General features: G+C 37.7%; 1 protein-coding gene across 5 annotated transcripts in view; it reads left to right on the forward strand.

Moving 5' to 3' along the window:
• Positions 1–10,265, forward strand: part of LOC112465178 (solute carrier family 41 member 3-like) — a 17,349-nt gene extending 7,084 nt beyond the window's left edge. For 4 of the 5 annotated variants that reach the window (XM_025032608.1, XM_025032609.1, XM_025032607.1 and 1 more), the window contains 8 exons: positions 963–1,082; positions 1,910–2,164; positions 4,142–4,434; positions 5,827–6,151; positions 7,087–7,387; positions 7,617–7,822; positions 8,220–8,368; positions 8,453–8,632. In XM_025032608.1, the coding sequence (XP_024888376.1) occupies positions 1,912–2,164; positions 4,142–4,434; positions 5,827–6,151; positions 7,087–7,387; positions 7,617–7,822; positions 8,220–8,368; positions 8,453–8,632 (1,707 nt within the window). In that variant the 5' untranslated portion in view covers positions 963–1,082; positions 1,910–1,911. Of the gene's footprint in view, positions 1–962; positions 1,083–1,909; positions 2,165–4,141; positions 4,435–5,826; positions 6,152–7,086; positions 7,388–7,616; positions 7,823–8,219; positions 8,369–8,452 lie in introns of all 5 variants that reach the window. The other variant, XM_025032611.1, reaches the window with a different exon arrangement.
• The last annotated feature ends 2,049 nt before the right edge of the window (positions 10,266–12,314 follow it).

The raw sequence follows: 12,314 nt of genomic DNA on the forward strand, positions 1-12,314 counted from the left end.
ATGTGCGTTTAAATTTCCTGTTTGAGAATCGAAGTTCAAGGATCGTAGACAAGGAAACTTTTGGATTTTCGATTAATGAATAATAAGTGTTATATTGTTATACTTAGCAATCTTACGCGTACGAATATATACACAGAACTTTTAAGGCATAAAAAGCAAAATATATATAATTTATAAAAATTACTATTAGGCATTAAATCTCGATAATTAAAAATGTCAATATTTATTTATTCTATCTTATCGCATGTTAGTCATTATTTACCTACTCTTATTACAGAATTCTTAACTTAACGGCGTTCAAATTTCGTGCCTAATAGTTTCAACAGGTAGAAATATGCGATAAACCTGATGCAGCTATTTTTACGGACGACTCATAACTCATATTGTGCAAGCACACGAGGTAAAACCGTTAGTCATGATTAGGTATCGATTGCTTCTGTCTGGCGGACGTTCTCGTTGGTTACGAATTACGCGTCCGGCGTCGGCTACAAACGATTAGGTTTATATTGAACTATCGATTTTATACGCCTGCGGAGAGTTCCGCGGCGAGCGCGCGCGCGCGCGGCGAGTTCTCGGGTTTCCGCGCTCTCGAAAAACGCGGATCGAATTCAAGCTTGAAAATCTCACGATGTCTAATTCATTACATTCCGAAGAAATACGCGTGCGAACGATGCGCTTGCGTAATCGCGGCGAGCCTCGAATTTCTGACCTCCGTTTCTCTTATCTTCGCACTTTTGCACCCCCGCCGTTAATCGGTTCTTTTTTTCCCTTTCCTCTCTCTGATAAGCGCGATGGTCTCGACTAGATATGCAATTGTGTTGGCTTCGATAGTCGCGATAACGATATTATAAATCGCTAATACACGAGTTCTTGCGCGCAAATTAATTTGATTACCCGACTACTGTAATATGGCAAACAGTTTTCCAGATATCCTGAATGATCTATAAATTGAGTATTTTCAGTTTTTGTAGGTCGAAGATCGCGGAAACAGGCCGATCCGACGTGAGATTGTCGCAGGTTGATCCTAAGATCAACCTCTGCCGAACGGACTATTACAACACCGTAGGCCAGCAGCGAATTCGGTATGTATATATATATATATATATATATATATATATTGAGTTTCATTCCCTGTAATATGAATGCATGAAGAAAAGGAATCACACCGAGAAATCTTTGGAGAACTCCAAAATTTAACCGCATAAAATCACGCGTTGTTTTACCTCGTTTTTGCAATTATAAAAATTACGAATTGGACCGTGATCTTTGCACGTCGTATTATAACACTTGTTTTCCTATTCTAATACATCGATAAATAGAGTTTCTTTAAATGTATTTTTTTTAGACTTTAAATATGACTTCTATTCACGTTTGAGTTAATTTTCATGTTTCCTGGTTTTGCAGTTTTACATATTTATCGAAGGCAAATGAAATGACAAGTGGACACTTGCGATAAAAAAAAAGAGATAGAAGTCATATTTAAAGTCTAAAAAAAGATACATTTAAAGGAACTCTATTTATCGATGTATTAGAATAAGAAAACAAGCGTTACGACGTGCAAATATCACGATCCAATCTGTAATTTTTATAATTACAGTTTTATATTTGTAATACAGTTTTAACTCTATAATTGTAAATTATTACATATACAATGCATTACTTTCCATCAATGTTATAATCAATTATTATAATCCGTCAAAGCTCTACTACATTATTATAATCTGTTAACTACGTTAATTTTCAAGTTTTATTATAACTTAATAATAACTAAATTACCTGCTTTTTCGGAAACCGTTACGTTTCTCTGTTTGTACGATTCGTTCCAAACATTAAATCTGGGATATATTGCGAAGATCTCGAATAAAGATTGGAATGAGGCATCCGCTTAATTGAATCCTTTGTCTTTCAGATATGGTCGCTTTTCGGGACTCGGAGATTGATCCGACGTCGAAGAACGGCACTGGTATCACGTCAAAAGACAGCAACGGGAACAACGATGACAGGGCGACCGACATTGGAAGAGTCAGGGACGAAGCTTTCACTATACGCGCAACAAACGGTATGGACAACTATGCGCTGAATTTCGACAATATCGAAAAGATCAATGACAAGAAGCTGAGCGTGGACATTAACCCGGAGCCTGTCTTCGTGAAGAAAGTCGCCGGTAAGGAAAGTCGCGTGATCAACGCGGTCGAACTCGAGTGTGCGCGCACCCGAACATCGCGCGCGTGACCATGTTTATGCGATTAAATGATTAAATGCTAATTCCGAAAGTCTTGCGCGACATTAACTAGGAAAGATAAAAAATAAACTGTTGAAAGGTGTGCATAGCAAGTGTTCGGCTTAAACGTCGTAAATCGTTGCTCAGAGTACCATAAATATCTTACGGTACATAAATTCTTACGTCAATAATGGTATCGATCGGTTTCGATCGCCGCAAACGAAGATAAAGACTGCATCCGCGTTCGCGGCATTGAAGTTCGAATTTATTTGAATAGAATTATAAAACACAGAGTTTCGATTTATCATGAGGCGTGCGCTCATTCCGCGCGAAAAGTACGATTAGCGACGAAAAACCAAGGAACAAGTTCAACGGAAAAGTAAATATTATTGAAGCAATACAACCTAATATGGATTTCGTTGTAAAGCTGGATGCACAATGCTAAAGCGATAGCGACAAAATCACCGACAAAGCTACAGCATTGATACACAGCTTCCAATAGGTTGAAAATTTTGTTGCTATTGCTATCACTATCACTTAGCATTGTGCAAAGGCCTTATAAGGCGGACAATTTCGTGTACTTGAAACTTGATATTTACTTATCAACTCCTACGTGGTGATTTCCTCGTTATTGTTACTTTTTATCTTCTTGTTGTTCGTAGCGTAAATTATTTTAGCAATTAAAAATGTTTAGTCACCAAATAGGCTGTAACCTTCGACTAAAAATAATAGTTACATATATTCAGACGCGCCAGCGTGAAAATTACATGAATGTTGCGTGTATTTATCTAACACGACAAACTTTCGTAGTAAATAATAGTGGAATAGTATACATATATGTCGCAGGAATTTTGAGTAATTTTTTTTTTTTTGCAAAATACTTAAAGAATCCATTAAAAAACCGGGATATTACAAAATGAATAAAGATTACACAATCTTACTAGTGATTGTGAAAAATCCTAGGTTCTGTCAATGAAATTGAGTTGAAATTTTTATTAATTTATATTTACAAATTATATTTATATATTTATAATTTTTATTTATTCCACAATATTCTAGTTTTTTGTAAATTTCTTAGCAATTTTGCAAAAAAAAAAAATTACACGAAATCCCTGCGAATCTACGAAAAAATTTTCTCAATAAAATATATTTACGCTATAATATTGCCATTTGATAAAGCGAAATTTACGCGCTGCCATTTAGAGCCAGACAAATTCCGACAGCACAATCGACGGACGGCATCATTGCTCGTTTGTATCGCTTCGCATCACGAAACTCATGTTTACTTCGCACCTACAGGAAGCGAACGAAGTAAATCGTCATCGCGATGTGACAAATCGCTCGCGAGTATGGTGGGAAAAAAAATTGCGCCGCATAATGGTGATTACAACGATTACAACGCGAAGTAACTCACCGATGATTTTTATCCGTTGACCGTCGCACGACCGTCGTAATTCCGGGTACCATAAACTTGCGCCAGTTTATAATGTCGACGCGGACAGAAGACGCATTCAGTAATCGCCTCGCGCCGTTTACGTGCCTTTGCGGAGCGCGAGTTTGTTTACACGAGAATGACGACGCGCGGAAATGTTGACGGCCACCAAGGGACCGATCGTCAGTGAGCCTTTCTTCTCTCTTTAAATCTCATGTAAAATCAACTCAAGAGCGGGGTCTTAATTACACGAGTTAATTACAGTTCAGAAAAGAGTTATACGATGTCAGCTTATAAATTCTCATTTTTAAAGAAAAAATATATACAAACGACTCCTAATTCTTGTAGCCGGTAATTACCGTGCCCGAACGAAGCGACAAATTACTTGATCGTATCTCTCAATTTTAGCACGGTCATTATTTAGGATACTCATTGCGAACTGTCCGTTGAGCGGGATTTTACTTAACATGTAACCGATGCGTCGACAGCCGGCTTGAAGACATCCGGCGGTGACAAGGTGGACAAGAAAGACACGCCCGGCGGAGTAAACGGGAATGGATCTCTCTCCAGCGGCAGTTCCATTGTCACAATTTCGTCGAACGCCGTCTTGGATCCCGATGAGGAAGGATCCAAACGTCGTAAGGATCCAAACGTTCCGATCCACGGCGGAAAGGACATTAGAAATGAAAAATGGTACCACACGCTCATGCAAGTGTCGATACCCTTCTTCATCGCTGGTATGGGTACCATCGGCGCCGGTCGTGTTCTCACCACCGCGAAGGTAAGGACCTCTCTTCAAAGAAAACGCCACATTGGCCGGTATTCATAGTCTTCAAGATCGTCTTAAGTAATGTCTTAATACGGCTAATACGGCTCTGTGATTGGTTCATGACATCTTAAGATTGAACTTAAGACGGTCTTAAATAACTATGAATACCAGCTATTGTGGAGAAAAAACTGGGATATCACAATCCAATCGTCCATTCTTATTTTTTTTCTTTTTTTTTCATTTTTTTCCGCATCACCCTTTTAAAGAAGTGTTGAAACTTGGATATCACAATTGCCCCCCACCCCTCATTCTCATTTCTTTCACCTTTTTATCTTTTTCCTGCGTTATCCTTTCATAGAGGTATATTTGTTCCGAGATAGAAGAATGATCTACTTCTACTGTTATCAGAAACGGTGTCGAAATTGATGCGCTCTTCAATATTTTCCGATACATTTTATCGATCGTACGGCGACGCAGGATATACATATGTACGGTGTCGTTCTTAACACTCGCGCGATTACATAAGCACTTTGAATGCCGTTCACATTTTTAATACCGCGACCTCATGTAGATTCCAAACGGAGATTACAGGTGCATTTCATCGAGGAATTTATCTGCAATCATACGATTAGCTGAAAACAAAATAATCAAGTCTTATCGCGGGTTTACATATATAATAGCTTGAAGCATCTTGAAACGAGCGGTTACGACGAGTCAACTCATCAACAATACGTGTGTATCATGATAAGAATAAGCAACGCATTAATTGTATGCTGCACATCTTAAACACTTGCACTTCTAAATTACCTCTTTCTTAATGCAAACTAAAACCACTGCCTTTGGCCTTTGCCATACTTTATAGTCGACAAGTTTTTCCTATGAAGAGATAATAATTTTTTTTAGATTCTACGGGTCAAGAGGCAAAATTAAAGATATTATGTACGTACTTATATAACAAAAAAGAAAAAATTTTTTATTGATTGAAAATTGAAAATGTAATAATAATAATTACACCGAATAAGTAACTCTTTGCCAGTAAATAATTAAACCTAATTAACAGTAAAGACTTTTTAATCGAGCTAACTGGCTAATAATAATTACGTAGGGCATATAAAAAACAAACGGTGGATTTGACCTGCGGATCGTAGTTCGCCAAGATATCATATCTAAAAAATATAGTAAATAATAAAATAGAATCAATCAGCATAATAATAATTAAGTAAAATTAACAATAATTAAATAACCCTCTGTATAATCTTATCATGATGCATGTATATCAACGCGCCCAGCATTCTTCGATCTGTTCTTCGTTTTTACATGGCAATTAAAATAATGATAAATTTACCTCGTATAAAATATCGCTTCACACACACTATATTCTAATCTCGACGTATTCGATTTCAGAACATGCCCGCTTTCGTAGAAGTCCCCCAACTGCTGATCCTGACGACGTCGCTGCAGGGTTTAAAGGGTAATCTCGATATGTGTCTGGCATCGCGGCTGAGCACCCAAGCGAATTTAGGTAACATGAACAGTCGGCGGGAGATCGTCAAGATGATCGTCGGGAACATTGCCCTGGTGCAGATCCAGGCTATCGTCGCGGCCGTCTGCCTGTCGTTGTTCGGCATGGGGGTAGGCGGGATCAACGGGAACGGCTTCGAGTGGAATCACGCGTTGATGCTGGCGGTCTCGTGCATGTGCACGGCGACCAGTTCCTGCTTTATCTTGGGTAAGCCATCCTCTCGCCGGCCGGCATGCTCATTAAGCCGATTAACGCATACCTTTTACGCGCTAATCTCCCACGAATCGACACTCCTTTGAAGTGTAACTATCCGTCGTTTATTGCTGAATGCTAATTCAGCATTAGCAACGACTGCTATCGCTGCTTGCAACTCCAGTCGTGCATTATATTAATAGACATTATCTCCTTTAGCCACGTTAGCAGATCATAAATGATACAGATATGCTCAATAGTAGATAGATAATGCTTTTTTTATGCACGTGTTTCATTTATCTACATTTCTTTTTTACCGGGGATCTTTTTTTGCCGTTGCTGAAACTTTTCCGTTCGAACGCTCTCGATGAAAATATTAAATATTACTCGATATTACACGCATTTTGCATACATACATTATCGCGTTCTGAATTCTTGATTTATGTTACCCATTGTCAATATTTCACATTTCATTCTTCTGTTCGCAATATTCTAATGAATTCGATTGAAATGATTATTGATTAAAATAATATGTATATCTTTAATCATTTCTAGTATACGAAATGAGTCTCATATTTCATTAGCATGCAGATCGTCAGATTATTTAATCATGTTATCGATCATATAATTGTTATTATCGTTAAATATATTATTATTATAACAAATAGTTTTGTTAATCTATTGTAAGAACAGTTTATTATAATTCTCTTTCCTCCTTCTTTCTCTCTTTCTTTATATAATATTATTAATATTTGTTGCAAACTAACTTTTTAAAACTAGAGAATTCTTTTTATTTTATTATATTCTTTTTGTTCCTTTTTTTTTCTAACTCCTAAACTGTTAAATTTGACATTTAGTATGCATCCTCCTTTAAATTCTTCTTTATTATGTAGTACGTACTTTAATAGGCAGAATTTTAAATTGTCGGCAAAATTATCTCTTCTCCATAGACTTCGTCTTGATCGCTGTGATCATGATATCCTATCGATTCAAGATGAACCCGGACAATCTGGCGACTCCGCTGGCCGCGTCTATCGGCGACGTCGTGTCCATCAGTATTCTCTCCTTCGTCGCATCGGAATTTTACAATAGGCTGGTATTCAACCAAGTATGGGTCCTGTACGTCGTTATCGGATTGTTTATAGTGGTTCTTCTGCCGATTTGGATCTTAATCGTGCTGAAGAACAAGTATACGAGAACCGTATTGAAGTCCGGTTGGGTTCCCATTCTGTCCGCCCTCCTAATCAGTGGGTTAGTAATCAAAATAATATTTTAAGTTTTACAGTTTTCCAAGGAATTTTATCCGAGTTGTTTGTTCACGAATATTTGAGTCAATCTCTTTCTTACGCAATTATGTTATTAATATATTATTAATTTTCATTTTTTTAACTCACCATGTCGATCAATTAATTATAATTTGAGAATTTTATCGCATAATTGTATTTTCAGTTTATTCATTTATTTCTGTTCTTATTTTTAGCGGAGGAGGTTTAGTACTTGAGAGATCAATCGATTCTTTTAAAGGATCCGAAGTCTTTCAACCGGTAATTAACGGAATTGGCGGCAACTTGGTATCGGTGCAAGCGTCTCGAATGTCAACCATGTTGCACCAGTCTGCTATCATGGGAATTCTGCCGTCGTACGGCAAAATTTGGGTGTTTCCGTGGACCGCGCTCTTAGTAGGAAGTACGTATAATTCCACTTTTAACTTAATTATCTTACAATTAGACATATCTGTAATCTGTAATCCCGTATCTAATAAATTACAATAAATTTTCTCATCTTTTGTCTACGTACATTGATTTTTCTCGTTTAGCTGTAGTAAAAAGATCAGCAAAGGGTCAGGTAATAAATATTTTAGGCTTTACGGATGGGAGACAAAATCGAGGATATTGTGTAATACTTATGTAACAAAAGAAAACTAAATTTTAATTGATGTGATTTATAACATAATAATAATTATTTTTATTGTATATTAGAGAGCCGTAATTTGCCGATTTTTAGATTTCTAGAGAAAAAAACACATTTTAATACTTATAGAATATACTCGATATCTAAAGATCTTCTTTCTTTACAAACGCAGCGCCGTATGCCAAGACCGCGAGGTTGCTCCTCTCTATGGCGGTCCCTGGTCAATTGGTCTTCGTCTTCATCGCCGACGCTTTAAATCCGGGCGATTGCAAGTTACACACCTACTTCGTAATCTCTTATCTAGTTGTTTCCTTAATACAAGTAAGTCCACGAAATTACAAATTGTCCTGCTTTGATTTTGAACCGCGAAACAATAAGCCATAACGAAAATTTTCTTTTCTCCAGGTGATGATTCTGTTGTATGTCGCGCACATAATTATCCACGCGATGTGGAGGTTCAAAATCGATCCCGACAACTCGGCGATCCCCTACTTGACGGCACTAGGTGATCTGAGCGGATCGCTACTTCTGGCGGCAGCTTTCGCCGTTATATACGCGATAAACCAACCATACTGCTTCGACTAAGCGAAACGGAAATCTGAGATAGAATTACAATCATCGCACGCATACAATCACACACATATAGCGTGGAGAACTTTTAACAATTCCTGATTTTCTTATTACGGGATAAGAGAATTGGATGCTTCGCGCTGTCAAAACAATTTGAACGTCTTGCTTCATCGTGGGCGTTAGTTGCTTTCCATTTACATCAAAACTCAGATAATTCTCACTTGTGACGTCATAACTCAGTTAAATGCACGTTCTTTTTGCATGCTGGTAAGTGAGATTCAACTGAGTTTTTATTCACAATCGAGACCATGTGCTTTAATGAATCTAATAAACTCACATTAAAAGTAAGGCTATGGACCTATATTATTATACGATAATTTTACCATAAGCAGGTAAATACAAAATGACATGTCTTACCTGAGTATAAAATACTCACGTAACTGAGTGACTCGCAGATCACTTGAGTGTAAATGGAAAGCAACTGTTACATAACTCGAAGTGACTCGCGAAACCGAACGAGATATGTCGACAAAAATAATGCCAAGAAGCGAGACATAATGAGGAAAATACTCAGATCACACATACATACATTTGTTAACTATAATTTTGAAAGATAGTTGTTAGTTTCTGCAAACGTGTGACCGGCTGTGAACTACAAGTGTGGTGATTACAAAGCAGCATGATGATTAGCAGTTCTAGCACGTATTTCACGTTTCTTTTTTCCACCAAACGTGTCACGAACCATTTACAAATAAATAGGAGCCTAGTCAATTTAGTAGCAAACAATACGTATATGTTCGAAAGGTGTCTGAAAGATGTTTTAATTTGTCAAAATTCCATCAGTCGCCCGCGAGACGTCTTTCAGCGTTTTAGAAGACTTGTAAATAGCTGCATCGTCTTGACGAAGAATACTCGTCGCGACACGAAATGAGCTAATGGCATCGCGACGTGTTCGAACTTGCGATAGCGTGTTTTAACTTATAGCAATCATTGTTTATAAAACCGTGGCCGTGAAGAAACGGAGCCACGAGAAAAGCGAGCGAGCCGAATGTCAGGAATTCCTGTATATATTTCTTTTTTATCTTGAAAGTTGCGAGACACCCAAAGCGTTCATCCTAAGGAAACGTACCACGGCGAATGGGACCACAATTTAATTGCGCAATCGTACAATTACGGCGCAATTGCAACTCAACTAAAGCAACGACATTAAAGCAAGCGTTGTCGCTCCCCGCCGCAGCCTTACGCATACACCTTATTTAATTACGCAACGCGGTCTCCGGGACACGCCTTACGTAATACTCAGACAATGCCAAGTAATTAATCTGCGTCGATTATTTCTCTTTGAAGATACTAAGGAATTCGCATTTCGAGCGTCCACACACAGCACGTTGAATTGTGGTGAAAATGCTCCACACCACTGTGACAGAATTTTTATTAAAATTATACTTTAATATTTTGAAATTTATTAAGAATTTAATAGCCTAAAATTTATTACGGAGATTTAACATAGTATTAACAAACTTGTTATAAAAGCATAGTGCAGCTAGAGTGCAACGTGCCAAAATTTGTACAAAAACTCAAATCGCTTACGAAGAATTGTTCGAACCATTTATAAAAATTTTTAAGAATAAATTATTTTGAAATGCAATTGTATTTGTATCTGAAATATTTAAATATATTTTTACTGTATATGTTTCATTCGTGTTTTAGATTATTTTAATTATTGCAACATTTAATCATGAAAATTAACATTTACACTAATTAGTATTAATCTTACATTAGCATGATAGATATTCGAAATTATAATCTAAAAGGATAAAGCTCAGAATAATTTTAGACAAGAAAACAATATAAATAAGCTGAATCCAAATTTATAAGATAAAAGTTTTTATTTTTACGCTATGTGTTCTACAAGCGGAGATATTTGCGATGCAAAGTGTATGGTCAATGGTCATATTATCAACCCAGCGGGTAAATCCATTCGAGTCGATCGATATATCGATATATGTACGTGTGCGTATTGCGCTCGATCAGTGCAGTCAGTGCCACGCCTTGCCACGGTCTGTAAGATCGTAGTCAGTGCGTTCAGCGCGCTGTCAGTCAGTTATAATCTAGAAATAGTGACGGTTGTGACCGTCGCCGCGTGATAACAGATAGTGAAATATATATTGACGGCATGGAGCTGATACCGAGGAAATCTTTAGAGCCTATTCACACGAGGCGTTTCTGTCGCGCGGTTGCCGCGCGATTGCTGCCGCGCGTTATCGTCTGCACGAGCCACGCGCTGTCGCGCGCATACGCGCATACGCGAAATGGCGTACGCTCGACGGCGCGCGGCGTATCTGTGGATCTAAAATGCTGCAAAGCGTATCGTATGCGCGCGTTGTCGCATCTCGCCAGTCTCACCTCGCAATAACGCGCGGCCATGCGCGGCAGCGCAACCGCGCGTCAAAACCGCCTCGCGTGAACAGGCTCGAAGGAAAGTGTATCCAAAATCGCACACGTACGTATATGCCGTCTTGTAATGGCCAGTCTACAATGAGTCATTAATCGTTAGTCAGCGCTTTATGGATGGAAAATCTTAATAATTATAATTTTAAAATATATAATTATGACGTAATAGGATACAATTAAATGACTTAATTGAAGTAAGGCGCAAGATTATTACGCATGCGCATTAATAAAAAAATAAAAATATATACATAAATTGTCAATTCCTTACTTACCGACATCGAAATATCATAAATATTAATTATAAACAAACGGAACATGAGCGACGATTTTCTTTTTCCTTTTTTTCGACTCAAAATATGCAAAATAAAAAAGTTTTAACAAAATTGGAGAGGTTGGCGCTATACTGCATATTTATCCTTTTAATGTGTTATCAGCAATATTTATAATCTAGAAATGGATATTTTGGTACAATATAAAACATCAATATTCGTATTTTGTTTCTTATTTTAAAATTACTTCAAGTACAATCTTAAGGGATTAACATATGGTCTTTTCATAATAATATCGGAAAAGTATACTTTAGATTATTTTAAAAATAAGAACGGATTATAAATACCGACCTAAATTATATTTATATAACTCTATTTCATTATATCATGTTTTAAATTGATCTCTTCGGTCGAATTATCATTTATATTAAATCAGAAGTTTCTGTTGTGAGGCGAAAGTTAAGGTGGCCTAATTGCAACACCGAGCTGTCAGCACAAGATTCGGTAATTACAACATATCCTTTAGGTAGCATTCCGGGCATCGCACGGCCACTGACCGACGCAACCCGATCCCGGAAGCAAAAGCGCTGACAGCTGGGTGTCGACACCAACTCGGAAGCTATCTGAATTGGCAATGAGGCAATAATCTCAGGCGCGATAAAAAGCCCGCCCCTTCAATCAGCGGCGGGCAGTCTAAATCGAAATGCATACTGCGACTTGTGCGTGAATACTACTCGCGACCTACTCGCAAGTCAGGGTACTTGAATTAACTGAAACAAGTGTAACTACGAATTATCTTTATTATTAAAAAGCAAGTGCTAAGAAATCTCGCGAGTGTTGTCCTTCTCCTCTCTGCGGATTGACGAATCATTGACGGACCCCGATGCCGGCCTTGAGCTCTATTTTACGACATGGCACGACATTCTTAAGTTAAATGTTTAAAAGACTTTGTTTAAGTTTTTTTGTCATTACTT

This window comes from Temnothorax curvispinosus, unplaced genomic scaffold, assembly GCF_003070985.1.
Source record: "Temnothorax curvispinosus isolate PA1 unplaced genomic scaffold, ASM307098v1 QBEX01014974.1, whole genome shotgun sequence".
In the NCBI taxonomy this organism is placed as follows: domain Eukaryota; kingdom Metazoa; phylum Arthropoda; class Insecta; order Hymenoptera; family Formicidae; genus Temnothorax; species Temnothorax curvispinosus.